Source organism: Schistocerca serialis, chromosome 3, assembly GCF_023864345.2.
Source record: "Schistocerca serialis cubense isolate TAMUIC-IGC-003099 chromosome 3, iqSchSeri2.2, whole genome shotgun sequence".
NCBI classification, from domain to species: domain Eukaryota; kingdom Metazoa; phylum Arthropoda; class Insecta; order Orthoptera; family Acrididae; genus Schistocerca; species Schistocerca serialis.
In genome coordinates, this window is record NC_064640.1 from 471,908,766 (window position 1) to 471,934,691 (window position 25,926).

Below are 25,926 nucleotides of genomic sequence, written 5' to 3' on the forward strand. Positions count from 1 at the left end.
AAATATAAAAGAAATAAATGAGTTTATATTTTGACATTTATTTTAACATTGATCATTGAAATTTCAGCATATTAAACTTGATTCATAACTAAACTGGTGCCTTATTTAGATTGTGAAAATGTGAGTTTGTAATGTTACGGAACACGTCAAATATGGTGCCAAGATTGGGAGACTACATACAACACTGCATTCATAAAATAACATACAAAGAACGTTGAAACATATGCAAGAGGAAATTAACCACAACCAACCGATTCAATTTTCACCCAAAGAAGTTACGTTCTTAGCGCAATCCTGTCCGTCATGAAATTACCACACACTGGTATATTAAATTCACACTAACTCTCTATGAAATCTTCCCGAAAAGAATAGCTGAGGGCTACTTTGATGATTACACTACGTGCTTCACGTGGTCAACTTGGTTTGCACAAAGAGTGTAACTCCACAATAATTTTGATAATTAAAATAAATTACATCGAAACACAAATTACAAAAGAAAAACCTCTAACTGGTTACTATCGTCTTACTATGAACCTGATGGATCAAACAATTAGATAAGCACGTGGTACTGGCCTCACAAAGTACACCCCACGTGGGTTGAACATAAAGAAAAGTTGCTGTATTGAAAAAATATTGTCAAGACGAGACGTTATAATCTCATGCACATTCGCATTTAAGATTGATGATCTTAGTTAGAGTTACGGATCATCCACACGTGGTTCCACTTTAGTCACAAAGTAGTGACAAAGCAACTACTGGAGGATATTCTGAATTTCACACTCGGATTATACTGCGAAGCAATTTAAGATAACATTAGATATTTTAGATCTAAACCTGAAATAAAGGTGATTAAATTTTCAGTTAGGCTGAACTTAGGAAATCCATTGTCCTATGGACTTAGCAGAGACGCGCTTAGCTGGAGATCTTACCAGTTCAGACGCTCGCCGCGGACCGACTTCCGTGGGCCCCTACCAAGGCTGCTTCCAGATACAAAACGGAAGTGACCAGAGAGGCAGCTTCCTATACCAACACGACAAGGGATGGACAGGGCCACACTAAGAATAGAAACCTCTTCGCTTTTAGAAGGCGTAGCTACCTGTTCTGATGTTGGTCTTACTGCCGGCCAGTGTGGCTGAGCGGTTCTAGGCACTTCAGTCTGGAACCGCGCGACCGCTACGGTCGCAGGTTCGAATCCTGCCTTGGTCATGGATGTGTATGATGTCCTTAGGTTAGCTAAGGTTTAAGTAGTTCTACGTTCTAGGGGACTGATGACCTTAGATGTTAAAGTCCCATAGTGCTCAGAGCCATTTGAACCATTTTTGTTGGTCCTACTGTTCTCTAGCAGACAGGCTTGTCTCCTACCATCAAGCATGCAACTAGAAATACATTTGCTCATTCATTCTTTCACACAAAGGGAAGGGGGATGACAGTATCTTATCATATACGGTATATAAAAGAAAGCGGACGTAGGTTCCGTATGAGACTGTGTGACATGAATTACATATAAACTGTGTTTTAAAGTGTAGTAGTGTGACAGATCGTTCTTGATTATGTGTAAAAGTAACACGTTCCACTGCTCAGTCTCCTCCCAGATAGTCAGAAACACCACAGTAAATTTAGAAGTGGAATGTATGCTGTAAATGACAACAGTTTTAGAAAATTAACATGAAAGGAATCCAAAAGAGTCCTTTCAACTGACAGAGGTAACGTATATTAGAATATGAGGTAACATAATAGTGTACTAACTTATGTTAGTAAGTGAAGGAGAGGGATGAGTGAGAAAGATTGGAGGGTCATAGGAAAGAAGGAAATCAGTGTCATGTAGTAGTAAACAATTATGATCACTAAATTCTCGTGGCTGATATGCTATCTTACAGAGATAGGTTAGGAACAAACCTCATTTTTAGCGTCATGAGCTAAAATTTTTCTCAGAAGTATTGCAACATCAGCTCAGCCGACCCACGTTCCACAGTTTTCATGGACCCTAATCGGTTGAGCGAGGACGATTCACTCTCTCACATATTTCCATATACAAGGCTACTCTTTAGTGTTGTTGTTACACTAGAGACATCATTTTTGTGAGGCGACAGGATAGTTATCGACTTGAACAGGCACTGACTGGAGAATTTACATTGTAAATGGCTGCGAGATCCGGCCGCGGTGATCTAGCGGTTCTATGCGCTCAGTCCGGAACCGCGCGACTGCTACGGTCGCAGGTTCGAATCCTGCCTCGGACATGGATGTGTGTGATGTCCTTAGGTTAGTTAGGTTTAAGTAGTTCTAAGTTCTAGGGGACTGATGACCACAGATGTTAAGTCCCATAGTGCTCAGAGCCATTTTTTGGATGCGAGATCTTTATGGTGGTCCTCCTTTGGATAGCATTTTCTGGAGTTGAGAACGAATTGGCAGTTTAGTTATTTAAAACTAAATCTTTGAGCACACGTTGGGGGCTTGGAAGTTACGTGTAGCTTTTAGGGAAAGGAACATCTCGAAGCACTTACTGAGGACAGATCGCTTGTCTCGAGAATTTCTCACACCAGTGTGCAGACAATGCCGCCTACCTGGTACTACCTGTTAGTTGCCTCTAGCCGCACCAAGAGCAGGGACGCAAGAGAGATTTATGTCGCCTAGCCAAGGCGTTTCAACACTGTCGTAAACACCCATCGTGTAAAGGGATGGCGTCCATAAAAATTTGCAAGTTTCCATGTTCACCCTAGACCAGGTGCTATTGAGCGAGCTATCAAGTGGTGTCGTCTCTCTGCCTGCTACGGTTTTGGAAAGCCTCAGGCCTTTAGAAGGATTTTATAATCGAATGTAACATTTATGATGACTCTCAAGTGCTGTATATTTGGACACAAAAGCGCTTCTCTTAGCTTAGGTGAGGGCAAAAACTGTAGAGGAAGACAGAGATTGGAATATGTCAAGCAAATAATTGAGGAAGTAGGTTGCAAGTCCTACTCTGAGATGAAGAAGTTAGCACAGGAAAGGAATTTGTGGCGGGCCGCATCAAACCAGTCAGTAGACTGATGACCAAAACAAAAACAAAAAAAAAGGAACACTGCGGACACACCAACGGCTCCCCTGGTGCACACCGCTCAGTACGCAGACGACGCAGCTTTCTACACACGAAATGCGAAGAAGGACAAGGTAATCCGTAGGCTACAAATGGTTTTAGACGACACAGAAACTTCGGCCCGTCACTGGCACATTACAATCAACTCTGAAAAGACACAGGCTATGCTGATCACCCAGAGGCTCGGAAGGCGTGGACCACCTCAACGCCTCCCCCCCCCCCCCTCCAGCTTCACCTAAACGGAACCCAACTGTCCTGGTGCAGAACCGGGAAGAACGTTCTCGTAACCTTGGACTCCCGTCTTACGTAGAAACCCCAAATAGACGAGGTCCACAGGAAGGTCTGTACCAGGATGTCCATCCTACACCCAGTCCTCAACTCAACCAGCTCCCTTTCCTGTAGGTGAGAAAGTATATCAGGCCCTGATATGGCCAGCAATGATATATACAATTCCCGTCTGGGGATACGCGGCGAAACAGCACCTGGACTAACTGCAGAGGCTGCAGAACCGCGCCCTCAGGAGGGCACTGCATCTAACCCTAGCGATGATCCGCACGCCGCAGCTGAAATCCCACTTCTGAAAGATCGTTTCCAAGACCTGGAAAGGGCATTCTTTGAAAGCTCTTCTAGATCAGGAAACGTTCTCATCCACTCCCTAGGTCGATATGACATGTCCCGCGACAACCACAGACGCCCAATGACGATCTTCGACGACTAAGTCGAAGAGAAAATCCCTATACTCACTCCCTAATTCTCCTCCCTCCCCCATAAAATCAGTCATCTCGCCAACCTCAGGCAAGTACCAGACACACACAGAACGTAGACACCCAGAAATTACGGAAATAACCACACACTGAAGTAAACACGTGGAGTAAAAGCCGAAAGGCTACAAACTCCCCCACACACCTCCCCTCAGAGGGGAAAATATTAGATGAGAGTTAGAACGCTTTCGAAATATCGTGCAAGTACGACGCTGATATCCGGTAGAACAACCGACAACCCAAGGTGTCGTTAGATCGCCGTGAAAGCCTGAAGATTTACAGCTACGGAGCTATTTCTTAGTTATTGGCGTTACAGTTTGTGCTATTGCCTCAATCTTGTATGGATACGTTGAGATTCCTTCTGTGATGAAGATATGGCAGGTTAATATTACTTGTGCATGATGTCGGCAGATACGTCACATTCCTTGAAATACAGTAGTATTTCCCTTAAGATCACATTATGTCCTCTCCACGTCTACATCTACATCTACATCTACATTGATACTCCGCAAGCCACCCAACGGTGTGTGGCGGAGGGCACTTTACGTGCCACTGTCATTACCTCCCTTTCCTGTTCCAGTCGCGTATGGTTCGCGGGAAGAACGACTGTCTGAAAGCCTCCGTGCGCGCTCTAATCTCTCTAATTTTACATTCGTGATCTCCTCGGGAGGTATAAGTAGGGGGAAGCAATATATTCGATACCTCATCCAGAAACGCACCCTCTCGAAACCTGGCGAGCAAGCTACACCGCGATGCAGAGCGCCTCTCTTGCAGAGTCTGCCACTTGAGTTTATTAAACATCTCCGTAACGCTATCACGGTTACCAAATAACCCGGTGACAAAACGCGCCGCTCTTCTTTGGATCTTCTCTATCTCCTCCGTCAACCCGACCTGGTACGGATCCCACACTGATGAGCAATACTCAAGTATAGGTCGAACGAGTGTTTTGTAAGCCACCTCCTTTGTTGATGGACTACATTTTCTAAGCACTCTCCCAATGAATCTCAACCTGGTACCCGCCTTACCAACAATTAATTTTATATGATCATTCCACTTCAAATCGTTCCGTACGCACACTCCCAGATATTTTACAGAAGTAACTGCTACCAGTGTTTGTCCCGCTATCATATAATCATACAATAAAGGATCCTTCTTTCTATGTATTCGCAATACATTACATTTGTCTATGTTAAGGGTCAGTTGCCACTCCCTGCACCAAGTGCCTATCCGCTGCAGATCTTCCTGTATTTCGCTACAATTTTCTAATGCAGCAACTTCTCTGTATACTACAGCATCATCCGCGAAAAGCCGCATGGAACTTCCGACACTATCTCTTCATCTCTAAGTAAACTTCGTGACGGTAGGCCAGTGGAATATGGTAAAATGTCACGAAGAATTTTGTGTGCTTGTTCACTCTGAACGCGTATTCGAAACTACCGATAGCTCCTGTTTTCTGCAGAGATATATCCGCGTTTCCAAGTAAGACTGCTTTCAGATCCTTCTTGTCATACGTTGGAATGTTTTCTAAGTTCCCTAAGTTGTAGGAGTTCCTACAACTTCTCGGGACGATCGTCAATTTAAGTGGTGATTCTTTGATTTATGGAATCCATTAAGATACTGTCGAGTCATCAAACGAAGGCAGCTGAGGACACGTTTAACTCGAATGGTAGCCGTTTGATTTGGAAACCTCTACCGAAGGCGAGGAATGCAGCGTATTTTCTGCAGTCTGGATGGAGTATAATTTGACACAAAATGGACAGCAAGTTAAGGCACAAGAATAATGTTACGCCATGAAGGTTTTGTAGGAGTTCCTACAACTTCTCGGGACGATCTGTTTCTGATTCTACGATGAAATTAATTTTGCGTGAATCCAGCACCAAACGGATTGAGCCGTCGGACTTTTCTAGCACTGTGAGGGAGTTGTACATGGAGGTTGCAGGTTCAATGATATAATCGTCTAGCATACTCTTCATCTCTAAGTAAACTTCGTGACGGTAGGCCAGTGGAATATGGTAAAATGTCACGAAGAACTTTGTGTGCTTGTTCACTCTGAACGCGTATTCGAAACTACCGATAGCTCCTGTTTTCTGCAGAGATATATCCGCGTTTCCAAGTAAGACTGCTTTCAGATCCTTCTTGTCATACGTTGGAATGTTTTCTAAGTTCCCTAAGATGTTATCAGTAGCATAGCCCACTTCCCGTCGAGTTTGTTCGTATTCTCGAACTGTGTGAATACGCTTTGATGCCACGATTGATTTCTATATTCATCCCGTTTTGTGGTGTAATTTAGGTTGAGGCATTCGGCAGGAATTTGGGACGTATTGTGTGATCAGCTAATGTAATTTTTCTGACATCATCTTTCTGCAATGTAAGCTCTCCTCGTCCCATGTCTAATACGGCCTGATGTTGGTTCAGGAAATCCATGCCGAATATTATTTCAGCTGCCAGTGGTGGGCACACCAGAGTGTGTGCCGTTGGCAGCTGAACATCAACTATGTTTGTATCCACACCTCCGTGTGTAAATGATTTGCGTATTCTTCAGCGTGAGTGCTGGCCAAGGGTGATTCGCAATATATCTCTTGTACGCAGATTCCGATATCGCCGTAACATGGCTAGCACTGACCACAATTCCGGTGAGATTGATGAATAACAGGATGTAGACCCTGTCATGCCATGACTTCTTCTTCCTCGCGCTGAAGATCTCTTGTGTCCTCATATTCTAAAATGCTGGTGTTGAACATTCCGATAGTTTCTGTGGCCTTGTTTTGAGCTGTGTCCGCAGTAGTCGTGCTTCAGTTTCTGTTTAGAATTCTACTATCTTTCCTCTGTGACGGGTTTGGGGGACTAATCTGGATATGACGATCTTGTTCGTTTTCTTGCTGACATTGACTGTTGCTCTCCAAGATGTTTCCTTGCTGCTGTGGTTCTTCAGTATCGAGCTGGAACTGGTTTTGATTTCGTTCTTCTCTCCAGTTTCTGTTTTTCCGTCAGTTTTAATTACTGTTTTATCTGCCTCGTCTAACTCTGTTCTCCCGCGATGGCTGGTTACTCCCTCTGCAGTTTGAGCTGTTGTTTCCCTGTGATCAATAATTTCCCCTATTTCATCTGGCGTCTTTTCTTGGTGACGAGCCTTGCCAATATCTCTCATGATACCTGTTCCTGTCTCTTGCCTTTTACATTTCGTTGACGTAGTCTAATTGGCGCAGTGCGCTCTTGAGTGATTCAGTGGAATCGCACCGCAGAGGTAATTTGACGCAACAGAGCCTCATAATTCCCTTGAGACTATACGGCTGGTTCAGAACCCGATTCTTCTTAACAACTCAAAGAACTTCACAAGACTACTGAAACCCGACGGTTCTAGGTCTTTGTCCGCATGATCTCCTGCTTCATTCTTCATTGCGTGTCCTCCGAAAATATGTGTTAAGGAACGCATCCTTGAACTTTTTGTACAAGCGACAATTCTTAGCAAAACTGCGCATATGTTCCGCGATCGACCCCTCTAAATGTTCGCAGATAAATTACAGCTTGCATTTCAGTGGCCACGAATCAGGCAACACTTTATCGTACTGAGCTATCCAACTTTTTGGATTTAATGTATTGTTATTCTGTTTGTGCAATAGGAAATTTGGAATGGATGAGAAATGTTTGTGGTCGAATGGTTCGACATTCCCTGCGAACGAATTTTCCCTTGTTCCTGCAGCACGTGTCTCCATAAGTCAGTGTTCTCGAGCGTCGTCAGATTCACGGACTAACGATTCCGTCCGACGAACAAGTACACAGTTGTGTTCTCGTTCGGTTTCTGCCGTACTTTGCGTCACCGACGGTGCGCGCTCTGTCGTGCGCCCTATGGAAGCTGTTGTGTTCTGCGGCACTCGTCTTGGTGTTGTGTTGAAATATCGTAATATATGGTTTTCTGTCCTTCCATAATCATCAGGGAGTTTTGTTGTAGGACACCGTGATTCTCATTCTGCAACCTGCAGACGTGCTTGCTGGACGTCTTTTGCTAGCTCGTTTTGCTGTGAAGTGGTCCGAGTCTGCTCTTCTTTAATCTCTGATGTTTGTGACTGTTTGTCCCCAATATGTTCGATTCACTTTAAGTTCGTGCTAATGTTTTCTTGAGTTTCCTGGAAGATTCTTGTTCCCCGATTTGGTAGCGTGGCAAGGACCTTTTTGGCTTTGCACATTTGGTTTTGGCCTGTTTCCTTGTTCTTCAGCTAACAAAGCGCCCTTGCGTGCACCTTGGCCTACTATTCTTGAAGTTCCGGCATCGCGTTTTTCCTCATTCGCGACCTCTGGCGTCTCTGTCGATGTTTTCTTGACGCTTTCTGCCTCTTCTTTAACACCCGCGACTTCCTTTTCAACCCGAACTATAATTTTCAACGAGTTGTTCAGCTACCATCCGTATCTCCTTCGTGACTAATAATTTCATCGCCTTCATCTGCTTTGAGATTAATTCCCTCATTTCCTTCGTGGCCATCTTCTCTCTCTCCTGCCTCTTTCTCTCTGCTTCTTGTCTCTTCCGCTCCGCTTTTTGCACGAATCGAACGAGGACCACAAGTTGAGATAATCCTCTAATATCTGCAGGAGTAGACGAACGCAATTCCATCAATCTGTGACGATTGTTTCGTGAGTCTGATCTGCCACTCTTGCTACGGAACGTGTTGCCATGCCTTCACAATCTACTTGACGCTCTGATGCGGTTTCCCCTTAGCGCTGATTGATTGAATAACAGCGTCATAGTCAGAAAATTCAGCGTTTGACATGTCCGAAAGGTCAGCTACTACATTCAACTGAGAATTCTCCGCAACTTTCACTTTATCAGTGCTACCTGTCTGACAATGGTCCATTTGTGACGCGATTGGAATATTCTCACTGTTATAGAGCAACGTGTCAAGGCTCTAGTGAACGTAGATTACGGTTTCTACTCCCAGGAGATCTCAATTTCTCTTCGTCGCTATGCCACACAGTTCCAGTCTGACACTTGCTATGACGGGTGCTGACAACGCATATCAAATAAAACCAATACTAATCTACTATAACATACATGAACCTCAAATAATTTACCATCCCACATATTAACACAACGCCGCTCTCGGTCAGGAACAATCAACAAGTGACACAGATATCGCAATAAATGAATGAAAATAGAAACAAACAACACACATAGATTTACAAACATCAAAGTATTTAGCGCCATCAATTGTTATGGTTACCAACAGCCTTCCCACAGTGGTAACACTGGTTCATGTCAGACCACCGAAGTTAAGTGCTGTCGGCCTGTTATGGTTACCAACAGCCTTCCCACAGTGTAACACTGGTTCCTGTCAGACCACCGAAGTTAAGTGCTGTCGGCCTGGGCAAGCACTCATATGGATGGCTATCCGGTCTGCCGAGTGCATTTGGCAAACGATGTGCAGTCAGCGTTTGTGAGGTAAACAGAGGAACTACCTGATTGAAAGCAGCGGCTCAGGTCCCGTAAACTGACATACAGCGGTGTACTGATCACGTACCCTCCATCTCCGCGTCCAGTTATGTGTGAAGGCTATGAATGACACGGCGATCAATCGGTACCGCTCTGGCTTCATGGCCTGTTCGGGAGGAGTTCAGTTTTAGTTTTAATTGTTATGTTTACTAAAAACTAATTTACCTCAGTGCACCGACTGAATTTCGATATGGGAAAACAGAAACGTAGTAGTGAAAATCGCTTGTGATAGTCAAAGAAGGTGCCATCAGTTCAGGATCCTGGCAGCGGTTACCAAACTGCAAGACTACATAGGTCTTGCGGTATGACTTTAAAGGCTACAGGCGACTATCAGTTTACTCCCAGACAGCAATCACTTTAACTAGTAAGAATTCCTCTTGTCTACCTGGTCAATGTGTCTGCCAAATTCATTTTGTCTTTTGACAGTGATTGTGGATGTTCACCTGCATTGGTAGTTATTCCTTTTGCCTGAATCTAAATAATCTTCAGTGCTGAAATAATTTAATGAAATGGTAGCATGTCATTATTGTTGTCAGTTATTAGTGGGTGGTTAATGCATCAAAACAGTCTTAATATTTTATAAAAATTTACGACAAACGTTTATTGGTCATAAAATAGGCCAAACAAAGTAAATTAAGCGAGATGACAAATAAATCTTCAGCAGTTGGCAACACAAATAGACGCAACAAATAGTTACACTCCACTGAGTGGCGACTGGTTGCCACCGACTAATGTTTTTCTGATTAATCTGTTTACTCTGGCTCGAAAAATGGATAACGCAATCTCTAATTATCTGACAGTGAATAGACTTGCGTGGATTTATTCTACACAGAAGTTATACTACGTTCGCGGCAACGAGAACAGTGGCGAAACTGTCGTTCTGTTTGCCCTAACAAGCCGGAGCAGCTATATTATAGTCCTTTCTCGATGTGTAGCGCTGTCTCAGATGACGGTCGTGATGCAAATCTGCAGAGTAAGACGGTGCGATGCCTGTAATTCGTTATCGCTGGCACGAAATGTGAACAGTCGCGGGCTCGTGATCTGTAAGACGGATAGCAGTTACTGTCTATTGGAGCCCTGAAATCTCGGCACAGGCCAGCATGTGACACTCCCATTCGCCTGTCATACCATGAACCAATTTGACCCACTTATACAGTAGTGCACAAAAAGTGATCAAACGTCAAGGTGGCAGAAGTGATACGAATAAGATTTCTTTCGGCACAGCTTCTTATCCGAGATGATTGAGGTCTATATTGTCTGTACAACTAAGACTTCGTCAGAGGCTCCGCAGTGAAAACCAACGCCAGTGTCAAGTCACGCTCTGGACGAATACTCCAAGGAAAACCCACTTTTAACAACAGTCACGACCAGAATCCTTTGTAGACCGGAGTCTGGATCACAAAATCAAGTTCCTACGCTCTTCCCTTTCCATAAAACCTCAGTAAACTCGCCTAAAGCACTCACGCTACACGCCCACAAGGATTTAGTACCATTAACAGGACTCCTCACGCTCCATATACAACTTGTAGCTCATTTGGTCTACCCACTGGCCAATCCTAATCAAAGTTCCTCCCTTCCTTTTCTAGGGAAGCAACCAATCCCTGCCTCATAAATTCCCATGCAGGGAGGAGAAGACATTACACTCACAACTTGCTTCTTCCCATGGCTAATTTAGGCAGCATACAGAATTGCCGATGGGCTGTGAATTAAAGGTATAAAGTTTAGTATAAGCGTTGCGCCACTTAACACTAGCTTATTGATACAATTGTCAGAGTCAGTATATTCATTTTCACAGTAGATTCACTAAAGAGTCTTACTGATAGGATGTCGCCAAGCGAAACCTTCCCGTCTCCTCTTTATCTCTTTTGTTAATGATAACCTTCCCTTTTACAATAACCTACGTAACCTTCCCTTAGGATTTCTATCTCTTGCTTAATAATAACAAATGAAATCTTCCCTTTGAAATTTATTCTCTTTCTCAATCTTCGGATACAAATTTAAATGCTGCTTATTAAAAGTGATTTTCTGATTATTTCGACAAAACATAGAATGTGTCGTCGTCGTGGCCCTCAGTCGTTATCTGCAATAACTCTAACTGTTCCTTACCTTTTTTCTGTTACTGGATCGCCATCTGACAGCTACATCGAACTGCGACATGAATATACTTAATCTGTTTTACTATATTAGCTGCTGGTGGTCTTTCATAATAAGTGGCTGACATTGTTCTTTAATAGCAAGGCTAACGTTATTCTTTAATTAATTTGACTGAAGTACGTAATTCCAAGTTAAACTCTTTCTTGACAACAATAAAATTTTGCAAAGTTTTAGGTTGATGGTTTTTGGGATGGATTGTAATCAGTAATGCTACATTGCTGGCAAAGATTAATTATATTCTGAAATCACTTCAAATATTTACTGTTGGTAATGAAATTATTTTACAAACGTTGAAATGGGACTTACTTTTTACAATAATCTTACAACTAGCATTGCGCAAACATACCTTCAGTAGTCTTGAGTTTCGCAAAGAAAATAATTCAATAATATTAGTTCCTCGTATTGTAATAGTTAGCTGATGTCTCTGTACATCCGTTTATAATCTCTTGTAAATCATAGCTAGTGGCTGGCAGGCACACCGCTCCTCTCAACCCCACGCTTCAGACCTGCTAATGACTCGCTTCAGCTCTCGGTTACTACTGACTTCTTACGAACGCTAAAGTGCGGTCTCTCCTGTCAACAATGCTTTCTGGTGCAGACAATCGCTGCTACCATTACAAAATGTATCAACGCGCGGTCTTTCCCACTCTTTTCTTCAAATGTATCCATACGCTGTCTCTCCGGCCCTTTTTAAAATTATATCAACGTGCGGTATCTCTTGCCAACAATACTTTAGTGCAGACATTCCCTGCTACCATAATTACTTCCAACATGACAAATATTAATTATTCCTACCTAATAATATAAATAAAGTATAAACATCTTTCATAAATTGTGATTTGACCGTAGACAATAGAAATATACACGTCTTACAACGTTACTGAGAATAGCTCGGCTTTAGGTAAGTTATGCCATCTTAAATTCCACCTCCCCCACCCTACACCCCAATTGTTAGTGGTGCCAATGTCGGGGCCTCAGGAGCTTAGGTGCTTAGAGTTCTGGAATAAGATTTATTTTATGTCCTGTTGGTGTGAGATATCGCCAGTGCGCTGTTGTGTCAAAGACTCAGAGTTGAAGGAAGTATCAGGTGGTGGAAATCTGAGGTCTGATAAATCAGGCAGGTGCTGTGGAGGCTCAATGGGCTCCCATAAATATCGTGGGATAACTGGATCGTTATCATCAAGGTTCCACTGCACTCTGGGATAAATAATAAAAAATCAGAAACGGTTATAAGTTACAATAATGTTAATGAGTAATGAGAGAAGATGGAATGATTATACCAAAAGTCGAATAACAATCATCTTTTTTCTGTCCTCCCAGGCAAGAGTGGCTAAGCTCTGTTGCTCCCGCATCTTTACGGCTGCTGCTGCCTCTTTCTAGTGTGAACCAATCTGTGTACAAACATACCGTTTTTTGACCAACCAACAGACTCCTCTATGGAGGATACAGTACTCAGCATCGTTGGTCTAGAGAAACAAATGAAAGAATAGAAAGCAAATAAGTAACCAGGTCCTGATGGAATCCCAGATCCATTTTACAAAGAGTACTCGAATGCATTGGCCACTTACTTAGTTTACATTTATTGTGAATCTCTCACTAAGCGCAAAGTCCCAATATTCATTTCTAATATAATAAATTTCCTTGAGGGGGTAAAGTTTCTGTCCACAAACCATCAATGTTTTAGAAAGCATCTCTCGTGCAACTGCCGTTTTCTCGGATCCTGTGAGCCTTGGATGAAAGTCAACAAACAGATTCCGTGTTCCTAGATTTCTGTAAAACGATTGACACTGTGCCACACTCCCGACTGCTAACGATGGTATAAGCATACGAAATAGGTTCCGAGTATGTGATTGGCTTGAAACATCTTTTAACCAATCCCAGTATGTTGCTCTCGCAGGCGTTTTTTCATCAGAGACAAGAGTACCATCAGGAATGCAGCAGGGAAATATGACAGGACAGCTGTTGTTTTCTATGTACATAAATAATCTTGCACACCGGGGTAAGCTGAAGTCTGCTGCTGTTTGCTGATGATTCTACGATGTAGGGGAAGATATAATCGTTGAAAGAGTGTAGGAGGATGCAGTATGAGTTAGACCAAATTTCTAGTTGATGCAACGAATGGCATGTAGCTCTAAATGTAGAAAAATGTAAGTTAATGGAGATGGGTAGCAAAAACAAACTCATAATGTTCAAATACAGTAACAGTATTGTGCTGCACGACACAGTCACGTCGACTAAACATATAAGCATTACACTGAAAAGCAATATAAAACGAAGTGAGCATGTAACAGCAGGAGTATGGAAGTCAAATTGTCGATCTCGAATTATTGTTCTACATCTACATCTACATCTACATCTACATTGATACTCCGCAAGCCACCCAACGGTGTGTGGCGGAGGGCACTTTACGTGCCACTGTCATTACCTCCCTTTCCTGTTCCAGTCGCGTATGGTTCGCGGGAAGAACGACTGTCTGAAAGCCTCCGTGCGCGCTCTAATCTCTCTAATTTTACATTCGTGATCTCCTCGGGAGGTATAAGTAGGGGGAAGCAATATATTCGATACCTCATCCAGAAACGCTCCCTCTCGAAACCTGGCGAGCAAGCTACACCGCGATGCAGAGCGCCTCTCTTGCAGAGTCTGCCACTTGAGTTTATTAAACATCTCCGTAACGCTATCACGGTTACCAAATAACCCGGTGACGAAACGCGCCGCTCTTCTTTGGATCTTCTCTATCTCCTCCGTCTGACCGATCTGGTACGGATCCCACACTGGTGAGCAATACTCAAGTATAGGTCGAACGAGTGTTTTGTAAGCCACCTCCTTTGTTGATGGACTACATTTTCTAAGCACTCTCCCAATGAATCTCAACCTGGTACCAGCCTTACCAACAATTAATTTTATATGATCATTCCACTTCAAATCGTTCCGCACGCATACTCCCAGATATTTTACAGAAGTAACTGCTACCAGTGTTTGTTCCGCTATCATATAATCATACAATAAAGGATCCTTCTTTCTATGTATTCGCAATACATTACATTTGTCTATGTTAAGGGTCAGTTGCCACTCCCTGCACCAAGTGCCTATCCGCTGCAGATCTTCCTGCATTTCGCTACAATTTTCTAATGCTGCAACTTCTCTGTATACTACAGCATCATCCGCGAAAAGCCGCATGGAACTTCCGACATTATCTATTAGGTCATTTATATATATTGTGAAAAGCAATGGTCCCATAACACTCCCCTGTGGCACGCCAGAGGTTACTTTAACGTCTGTAGACGTCTCTCCATTGATAACAACATGCTGTGTTCTGTTTGCTAAAAACTCTTCAATCCAGCCACACAGCTGGTCTGATATTCCGTAGGCTCTTACTTAGTTTATCAGGCGACAGTGCGGAACTGTATCGAACGCCTTCCGGAAGTCAAGAAAAATAGCATCTACCTGGGAGCCTGTATCTAATATTTTCTGGGTCTCATGAACAAATAAAGCGAGTTGGGTCTCACACGATCGCTTTTTCCGGAACCCATGTTGATTCCTACATAGTAGATTCTGGGTTTCCAGAAATGACATGATACGCGAGCAAAAAACATGTTCTAAAATTCTACAAGAGATCGACGTCAGAGATATAGGTCTATAGTTTTGCGCATCTGCTCAACGACCCTTCTTGAAGACTGGGACTACCTGTGCTCTTTTCCAATCATTTGGAACCCTCCGTTCCTCTAGAGACTTGCGGTACACGGCTGTTAGAAGGGGGGCAAGTTCTTTCGCGTACTATGTGTAGAATCGAATTGGTATCCCATCAGGTCCAGTGGACTTTCCTCTATTGAGTGATTCCAGTTGCTTTTCTATTCCTTGGACACTTGTTTCGATGTCAGCCATTTTTTCGTTTGTGCGAGGATTTAAAGAAGGTATTGCAGTGCGGTCTTCCTCTGTGAAACAGCTTTGGAAAAAGGTGTTTAGTATTTCAGCTTTGCGCGTGTCATCCTCTGTTTCCCGGAGTGTCTGGATATGCTGTTTCGAGCCACTTACTGATTTAACGTAAGACCAGAACTTCCTAGGATTTCCTGTCAAGTCGGTACATAGAATTTTACTTTCGAATTCAATGAACGCTTCACGCATAGCCCTCCTTACGCTAACTTTGACATCATTTAGCTTCTGTTTGTCTGAGAGGTTTTGGCTGCGTTTAAACTTGGAGTGGAGCTCTCTTTGCTTTCGCAGTAGTTTCCTAACTTAGAGTGCTAGGGAAGTGTCTTTCACTCGTAAAGGACACCACAAATAGAACACTAGTGTAATCAATTGCTGAGTACTTTTGGAGTGTTTGGGATCAGCAAGAGATTGGTTTAAAGAAAGACAGAGAAGCGATTGAGAGGCAGACTGCCAGAATTATTACTGATAGGTTCGAGCAACACATATTATGGAGGTGCTTCAGGAGATCATATGGGAAGCTCTAGAGAGAAGGTGATGCTCTTTTCGAAGAGTACTATTGATAAAATTTAAAGAACCGGCTTTTGAGGCTGACTGCAGATTGATTCTACCTCCACCAACGTACATTTCATGTAAGGACCATGGGGATCAGATTAGAAAGACTTGGGCTCGTATGCAGACATATAAAAAGTGGTTTTTCCTTCACTCTCTTTGCAAATAAAAACAGAAGAGGAAATGACTAGTAGTGGTACAGGGAACCCTCAGCCATGCACCATATTGTGGCTTCTGGAGTGTGTATGTAAATGTAGGTACAAAGCATCAATGTTAACTCCATGTCATCATGCTGAATATATAAAGGAGTGGTGGTGGTGTGGGAGGTGAGGGGGTGGGTTTGGTGGTGGTGGGGGGGACCAATAGGAATGAATAATATGACTCGGAGAGGAGAGCCTGCCGTTTTTGAGTAAAAAATTATGTTAGTTAGGTTTAGAATTTCATAAACAAGACACAAATGGTGGCAGCCATTTTGGATCATAAATTATGGTCATTAAGGTAATAGTTACGAGATTAGGCTAAAAGCACTTGGCTATTACGTAACGCAGGTGTCACCAAACGCGAGTGAACAAGTTAACCGTTTGCTTACATTAGGGCAATAAAGTATTTGGTTTATTTACATAAGGCTGATACACTACATGGTATACATAACGAGAACAACTACTCTTTGAGCCAGTATGGCCACTAGTCCACTACTGGCATGTTTCAGATTCTCAAGATTGTTTTATGAAGCAGTGATTCCACTCCAAAATAAAGGAAGTTTAAGAAGATGTACTATCTTTGCTATGTCTCGAAAAATACTTGAGTTACTTTTAGCTTCTTACTGGTCCACAAAGATAATATACTAACGTAGTGCTGTTAATAGTAAGAAAACCAGCAACGAAATAGCCCACCGAGAGATAAAATTTTATCGCAGTTATTGAAATAAACAACAATGTCGATATTTTGCCAAATGCAGCTGATCTAGCTAACCATTTACACTTACTTTAATTTACCTCCGCATACTTCTTCGGACTGTGACTAATGATCTTTCCCATCGAAGGAGACAGTTACTTCATTTTCACGAATTTTTGCAAATTTTGTACGCTTCCAGAAAAAATTACGTTTCTATGCAAAGCAGAATTTTATTTTGATATTTGCCGTCATCAAACTATAGATGTAATTTTGAGAATGTGGTAGTTTCAGACATTAAATAAAATGCAGTACAGAATTATTCCCTTTGTTTTAATTAATTCAATAAATGCCAAGCAGTGGCTATTGGAAGAATATTCCTGTTCTGTGTAGGATATTGTACCATCTGTTAGAATATCAGCTCTGTACGAGCAATTTTCAGTTTTAGCATCGCTGTTCCTTTATCAGAACTCAGTGATTTTCGATAGTAACATTGTAGTCGCGAATAGTATCCCATCTCTGTCCATTTGTTCGTCTCGGCGCCCTGCTCCTGCTCGAATCACTACTCTCTCTTCCTCTCTCTCTCTCTTTCTCTCTCTCTCTCTCTCTCTCTATCTTTCTCTCTCTCTCTCTCTCTTGCACACATTTACGCATGAACACCACACATACAAGATTTGTGTGCTTTTCTCGTCTGAGTGCTATTAACAGATTACGATTACCTATGACTCCTGTTCTTGCATTATATGCCCGTTATTCAGAACGACATATAATTCGTTGTGGTTGTAATACAGCATCACTGTTTCTTATCAGAATTATTTACTTCACTGCAGCTCTCTTACACATTAAAATAATTTCATTCTTTAATTTAGCCAATAAACAGAAATATGAAGTCAGCCTCACCGTTGGTCATTATGTTTTCAAAAAAATTTCAGACTTATTTTCTTCTGATCACCCGGTGGTCTAACTAGCTCAGATTTTAATTTACTTACAAACGACAGCTTTAATTGGCTATTCTCTTCGAGTGAAGTTTAAAACTCTAACAGGGAGCAATTATGAAGCAGTCAGAATGTGATAAGAGGTATTTCGTAAAAAGCACTATTGTATATGAAGCCTTTGTTGAACACCAGTTTTGTTGCTAAGCAAAGAGCTATATCATTTATTTGCTTGTAACAACAACTTAATAAACATTTCGTAAGGTACTTATTATTGTCTGAAGAAATTTTCCTAACAAGCTAGGCATTAAACTGTTCACAATCTCCATTATGACGAATTGTGGCAGTGGTTAGTGTATTTATATTCATCGACAGCTTACAAGTTTATGTTCGACAGTAGCTGCAGCGAAACTCTTATTTAGATAGAATTTCATGGAAGTGAATGATTGTATACTTTGGAAATAATTTTAATGCTTTTTATTTACTTTTTATTGCATGTACAATAAACAAATTTAATAAACAAAATTATTTTATTTTTATAGGTTTTTTTGCGGTGTGTGATGCAAATATTTAGTCATTCAAAACACTACTAACTACAAACATCAAGCATCAATATATGTGAGGTCCTATGGGGCAGTTGGCTTCACATTAGAACACTTTTCATGTTGAGAATTGCAACACAAACTTAAAATGTTGTCCATACTCATAACCATTGTTCAAAATGCAACAACAGACAGAAAATCAAGACTTTAAATGTCAACTGTAAATTCAGAATCATCACGAAAAGTCTTCATTTCATAACGCCCTGATAGTTATCTCTTCAATGTTCTGTGAATTCACTTAATATGTAACAACAGGAACGATGGAAACATTGAAACAAAATTAATTAACATTTCAAATAAGTTATCAGAAACTACATTCGGGTAAACAGATTCTCGAAGATGAAAGCTGCACTAGAATGGACATATTCTCCAGGACGTAGTCAAGATAGCAATACTTCTATGCCACAGTTCACTGTTATCATGAGGAAGTAATGAATGGTTATTACGAGTTACGCAGCAGTAAACGAAATTGCGGATGCTGTCAATGACATAACTGACTGAACTGAAATTGTTCAGCTAACAGTGATCCAGTCACTGAAAGTAGTTGTCACTTATAGTGTTGACACCAGGTGTCCATATACTTGAGGACATCACACTAATTATTCTCTTCACGAGAGAGCAAATCTCTAAATCTTATAATGGGTTCTTCGGAAGTAGACGCCTGAGAAGTGGAAGGTTGTCCAGCGTCACGAGGTTCAGCAGTATGCGGAGAAACTGCTGTGCGGTCGCCTCGTCTATGTTTCCTGCAGTATTGGAATCCAATGATGAGTAAAATGAGAGCTACTACCGCCCCGAAGATGATAGACATTATCTTGAGTATTGTAACGTGTAGCTCGTACAACATTAGTAATTCGTCAAGAGAAGATCCATTATACGATGGATAATGGCTATTAGTTTTGTTGCCATCCACTGCTTCGTCCTTAGAGATAGTTGTTGTGTCTTGTTTCGCTGTTGTGTTATATGAAGTCTCTTCATTAGTTGGCGGAGTCGTTGTGACATCTGGCTCGTCACACATCAGCGTCCTGTTATCATTAATACCTGCCAGCATTTTGAAAATCGCTAGAAATGACATCGGGGAGTGCTTTTCCTGGTTAGTACCAAGGTTGCTGCCCTTACATTTATTGATTTGCAATGTGAGATTATTGTCGTTAATAGTCGGTGGGAACCATGGGGTGGCAGTAGACTCATCTTTATTAGGTTCCGGACTCAAGGTGATATTTGGTCCACCACTGTGCTCTTTAATATTGCCACCATCCACAGGTACGGTGACTGGCGTTAGTGATGACATAGTGGTGAGGTTATCTTCCGGATACACAGTAACTGTGGTGCCAACGGAATCACATTCCTGCTGTGTGCTGTTACCATTATCTACTTGTCCTGCCAATCGCATTGATGGAAAACTGCTGGTTGGCAAAATATCATGAGATGACGAAGGCATGTTAGACTCGATTTCACCAGCCTCTTCTGTGAAATTCTTGGTGCCAGTGGGTGGTATAAAGTGTTCAGCTAAGGGTGCCTCTGGTTGTATGCCATCATAGCCGATCTGGAATGTTGTGGCGGTGGCTTCAACATTTTTCTGCCTAAGACCCTCGCCATCATTAGGAATCGTGAATAGGTTTAGTGGCGAGATGGTGGTCATTTCAACACCATGAGCTGACGAGGCAGGGATAACGTTGAAAACATCATCCTGCTCACTGGACTTCTTGGTATCAGTACGGTGTACGAAGTCAGCATACTGTGGTATGGTGCTCGCTTCGGCATCATTTCCGTTCTCGAATGTTGCAGCGGTGGGTTCTCCTTTCTGCTGCGTACCACTCACATCGTTATTAGGAATAGTGACCAACTTTGTTGGGGAGGTGGTAGTTGTCCCGATTTCCTGAGCTGACGAGACCGTGGTAGTGCTGAATTCATCAGCCTGCACTGTGGAATTTTTGGTAGTAGTGCGCAGTGTGAAATCATCATACTGTGGTGTGGTGGTCACTTCAGCATTAGTTTCGACCTCTAATGTTGTGACAGTGGATTCTCCATTTTGTTGCGTGCCACTCGCATCATTATTCGGGACCACAGACAAGGTTGATGGTGAGGTGGGAACTCTTCCAGTTTCTAGAGCTGACGAATCTGTAGTAGTGCTGAATTTCCCATCCTCCTCATGTGTGGTTGGCCCAGTACCATCATAGTTAGCCTCGAACGTTGCAGCAGTGGTTTCAACATTCTTCTGCGTGAGTCCCTCTTCAGCACCAAGAACTGATGGTGAGATGGTGGATGTTCCAAGTTTCTGAGATGACGAAAAAATAGTAACGTTGAAGTCATCAACATCCCCCTTCAAATTATTTGTATCTGTGCGTGGTATGAAGTCCACATCCTGGGTTGTGGTCTCTGCGTCATTGTGATAACTGGCCTCAACCTTTGTGCTATTGGACTCACCATTCTGCCACATGACCTCATCACCATCTGGAGTCTTGAATGATGCTGATGGTGATGTCATGGATGTCCCAACATCCTTAGTTGGTGCGGTTCGGCACTGCTCCTTTAAATTTTTCGTATCAGAAAGCGGTGTGAAGGGTACATATTGGGGAGTGGTGAGACCATCTTCATAGTTGGCCTCTAATGTGGTGGTCTCGGATTTGCCGTCCTGCTGTGCGTGATTCTCAACCTTTCCAGGGGTTGTGAACGACGCTGATGGTGAGATAGTGGATGTTTGAATATTGGTTTCAGTATGAGGTACGAAGCTCACGTACTGATCTTCGTAATTTTTAGTATCATTACGCTGCATTTTCTCCTCATGTTGCGATGGCATGGTGTGCACGTGATCATAATCAGCCCCAGTGTGTTCAGTATTCTGCTGCAGGAGATTCTCATTGCCACTTGGAAATGCAAACAGTGATGTGGGAGTTGGCTGCAACTTGTGGACCGATGGAATTGCTGTAGCGTCATTTGCGTCAGTCTTTCCATCAAAGCCGAGCTTCAGAGACCCAGAAAAAGCGCCACCAGTCGATCTGTTTTGGACAGTCGTTGGCGGTGTAGGAGTGGATTCACCGCTTTCAGGCGCAGAACTCCCGTTAGTAACAAGACTTGTGAAATGTGACGTCATCATGTAACCTTCATCTTCTTTAGCAGCTGTGTTCATGGCTCTGAAACAATGGAAACCAAAAATTATCAAATTTTGAATTTTTCTGCCTAGACTATTTTCTCCATTAACGCAAAAACAGAATAAACAATAATAATTAGCCTTGTTTCAAATATAGGAGAGCAATAACATTGAGCTACAAAGGCAAAAGCGGCACTTACTCCTTCCGTTGATCTGTTTCCTCTTCTTGGACAGAATCAGCTGTACCTGTCGCATTTTCAGCTGACAGCTGACTTGTTATCGGTAGAGCTGAAACAAAAGAGTGATTATAGATCTAATGCCCATCAGTGATAAAATTTCTGCCCGAGTAAGCACATTTGGGGCCATTATACAACTAGACAATTTCAACACTCAGTCACTGCAACAGATGCGTTACATTTACTCACAGGTTAGTGTGAAGATGCTGAAACATAAACAAATATACGATTAAATGAAATAACGATTCGTTGCTGAATGAAGTGTCACAACCTACAAATATTTTCTGAGATATTTACTGCAATTTGTTGCCATTTGATACACTGTGTAAGACATTTTTGTCATGAATGATAAGAGATGCGGCATACGTGGACCAAGTTCGCTCTTATATCGGACATTAACATTTTGTAGAATTTTTTCTAAGAATGTTTGTTATTTCACCAGCATGCACATCGAATCACAAACGGAGAAAGCCAACCATATGGATAGGTGCGTTATCGTCTTGGAAAATTGTGCCATTGTTTGAGAAACAAATCGTAGCAGTTATTTGTACAACTTTCTTGCCTAAATCCGTTTCGCTACAGAGATAGATGCATATTACACCGCTGTGTGCACTGAAGATAAGCCTCTTGAACTCTAATAACAAGTGACAGTCGCATGGGGCAACAGATTAACGATTCAAAACAGTCTTGCTCCCTCACAAAAAATTTAAGTATTTCATTAACCATCATTGAGAATATGAAATATATGTAACAAAATTTGTCATTTTTGTCTCCTAGAAATATGAATCCCATTTCAGATAATGCTTTGATGAAATTTTTCTCTCTAGAGGCGTAATTTCGTTGTCACCTTTGAAACTGTAGAATGTAGTTAACAACAGAGATGATTCTAGCCGTGAGATGCTGATTTATTGGCTCCTACATACGGAAGTATCCGTAAAACTTCATAACGTACCCGTATGATTAATGATTATTGTAGATCATAAATTCCTGTTAATCATTTGAATATATACATCGTTAAATGCCATTTTGCGTAGTTTATAGCAATAACGTTAGACAAACCGTGAAAGAAACGCCAAGTACATAATACCTGTGTCATGTATCCTAAAAAAATGGAATAAGTGTACATTACCCATTAGAGACGTCTATGTCGATGTGTCTAAACACGCAGAGAAATATACGCTAATCTATATTCTGTCTTCAAACGAGAAACATATTGGTGAAGCTCTTATTATGCGAGGCATTCGTGAAGAAATTTACGATGTGTGATAGGTGAAAAATAGACAAGCTACTCTGATAACTGAATGGAAAGACGATGTTTAAATGTACAACAAAATCGTGCTGTGCGAGCTCAAAATAACAATGACGGTTCAACATCGAACGAAGTGCAGGGATTGCACCGTGAAGTTCGCCGGACATGAATGTCAAGATTGCAGCTGAAATTACGGATAGTATGCAAAGCTAATACGATTTTTATTTAAAGAACAACTGACAGAGTGACTGTGTCATGCGAAAGTAGGAATTAATTTAGTGCTACAAATCCTTACCGGTGATCAATGTACCAGAACATCAGCAGCCACGTTTTTCTGAGCTGCTACTATGGTCTCAGGTTCGATTCCTGCCTCGGGCATGGATGTGTGTGATGTCCTTAGGTTAGTTAGGTTTAAGTAGTTCTACGTCTAGGGGACTGATAACCTCAGATGTTAAGTCCCATAGTGCTTAGAGCCATTTGAACCATGAGAGCCATTATTCCGCACACGTGGACGAATCACCGTGTCACTGCTGAGTAAGAAACATGAAAAAGCTATGAGCTGCATAGAGACAGCGAAATATTTTTATACATGGACCTCCACCTTGCAGAGAGCTCAACGCCAGTGGAGACATTATAGTGTTTGTTTCGAAAAATGGCTCTGAACACTACGGGACTCAACTGCTGAGGTCATTAGTCCCCTAGAACTTAGAACTAGTTAAACGTAACTAACCTAAGGACATCACAAACATCCATGCCCGAGGCAGGATTCGAACCTGCGACCGTAGCGGTCTTGCTGTTCCAGACTGCAGCGCCTTTAACCGCCTGGCCACTTCGGCCGGCAGTGTTTGTTTCGATTGGTGAGTGTGTGTTGCAGAGGAGCAGCGAATGTCTGTGGACGTTGACGATGCGTTGAAAAAGCAGCTCAGAGAAATGATAGATTGTGATATAAAATACTTAGAGAAATTAATCATATGCGCGTTGAAACGTAATGATGTCACTGAAATCTCCCACAAATCACTGTTTTTACTCACAGGTCATACATCATAAACGTAACAAGATTTACTATTGGGCACCGTCTGCGAAACTATTACATATTTCGATTACACATTTCGAAAAAGAACACAAACACTGACTAGGTTGGGCACATAACAAATCAAAACGAGTTGTATTAGATAGATATAATGCAAGACGACAGTGAAACCAAATAGACATTCAATATAGCAATAGTATATTTATGCGGAAAATGAAGTATTTGAAATTTGTTATCATTGCATATTTGCATGCTAGATGTAAACCAAAATTGTATGAAATCAATAAGAGAACATATAATATGATTAAGAACAGCAAAAGAGGAAGCAGCGCCTTGTAAATGTAATTTCAAGAGTATTATTGTAGTTGCAATTATGAATAGGCACGACAGTACAGTAATTTATATGGATCCTTTAATCGTGAAACGAATGTGGCAAGGAAGCTGTTGGTTCCACTGGGAACAAAGATTTATGAGAAAAACTGGCTAACTACATTCGTAACGCACGAAAACTTTCCAACTGAGCAACTATTATTCTTTTTTCAGAAATAAATTATTTCATGACATGTGAGCACAAAATGAAAGAGAGATGAATTATCAGTACTCTAAGCGAACAAACAACGCGAAATTGGGAACGAAGTCCGTTCTGAGTTAGCATGGAACGGAATTTAAACTCACCAGCAATATATAGGATAACCGTCAAGCAAGTGATAATCTTCATCCTGGTAGTCCTAGTTGTCCTCGCGAGCACACGAAACAGTACTCCGGTCACTAGTAAACTGAGTCAGTCACCGCTCGTGTCGCGCCTTAAATACGTCCCGGAACGCTGTGGAGGGGAGGTCTCCGCCTCCCGAATATATCAGGAAATGGAACGCAAGCTTCGTAACACGTCACCGCTCGCTGCTCAACACCTCGCGCATACCTCTGTCAGACGATAACCGACACTGAGCGTTTGATAAGATGAGTCAAGGGGCTACGAGAGATAACGCTAGCGGAAGGGAGTGGGTACGGGAAGGGCAGAAGTGGCACTGCACTGAATCTAAAACCTTTTCTCCAAGTAAGCCGAATATGAGATTTTTCAGATGGTGTTCCTTACGTATTTTATTCTGCGCCACCATTGGGTCTTTATTTCTTCATTATTTATTTATTTATTTGCCCTTTACATGATGATATGGATCACCTATTAAAACACTCCAGATTGCTCTTCGACAGTAAAAAGGCCAGATTGAATACTTTCGATCTTGTGTTGAAATACTGCGAGATTTGGGTCAAAAATACGTTAAATTTTTTTAGGTTAATAAGCATTGTCTAACAACTTATAATGAATGTGTGCTATCCCAGAACAACGATTTTGCTACGTATGCAAATTATAAATCTGTCTTAACCTCTTCACTGAACGCAAAATATTTCCTAGCAAGAGATGTCTGTAGATGGAACAGAATGGACGTACAAACATTTCTTGGTTTCAAGGCTTCATCTAACTCAATAGCATAGCGCCCACTGCTTCACTCGTGTAGACTGTAGAGGCTCCAGTGATGTTTTTTGTTTATATTTAATCGAAGTTTTACGTTGATCACAAACTGAAATAGCCTTCTAAGCTTTTCACGCTAATTAATTCACGCTAAGTCTTTTCCGACTTTCCGTACTTCTCACCAAAAAGCGATTCTGGTACCAGGAGTCCCAAATTTTTGTTAATCGTGGCTTCTGCGCTCTTTCAGAAATGTATCTGTAGCAGCTCTCATCTCCTAACCAATATTTCTTAATATCTAACTGAGAAGTGAAACACCAATTTTCGTAAATTAAGTTTCAAAATTTTTTAATGTAACGAATTAATTTCATAAAATTTTCATCCCATTTTGTACATCCTTAGGAACTGAATTTCTAGAAACAATGAGACATTTATTTATTTTTTCTGATCGAGAAGTCAAATACTAACTGTCATAGTTGTAGCC

The 25,926-nt window shown here is 41.8% G+C and overlaps 1 protein-coding gene across 1 annotated transcript; it reads right to left on the reverse strand.

Annotated features, from left to right (window-relative positions):
* Positions 1 to 18,969: 18,969 nt before the first annotated feature.
* On the reverse strand, positions 18,970 to 24,773 carry LOC126470934 (mucin-17-like). The gene is made up of 3 exons (XM_050098985.1): positions 24,653 to 24,773; positions 21,663 to 21,750; positions 18,970 to 21,505 (listed from the first exon to the last, which is right to left on the reverse strand). The coding sequence occupies exons 1-3, from the start codon at positions 24,693 to 24,695 to the stop codon at positions 18,970 to 18,972; spliced, it is 2,667 nt and encodes an 888-aa protein (XP_049954942.1). The 5' UTR covers positions 24,696 to 24,773.
* Positions 24,774 to 25,926: the final 1,153 nt, after the last annotated feature.

Bases quoted from the DNA above. Each gene is read 5' to 3' on its own strand.
- LOC126470934 (XM_050098985.1), bottom strand. From the start codon at position 24,695: ATGAAGATTATCACTTGCTTGACGGTTATCCTATATATTGCTG. The intron at 21,751-24,652 runs GTGAGTTTAAAT...CTTTTGTTTCAG, and splicing joins GGTTATCCTATATATTGCTG to CTCTACCGATAACAAGTCAG. The intron at 21,506-21,662 runs GTAAGTGCCGCT...CCATTGTTTCAG, and splicing joins GAAACAGATCAACGGAAGGA to AGCCATGAACACAGCTGCTA.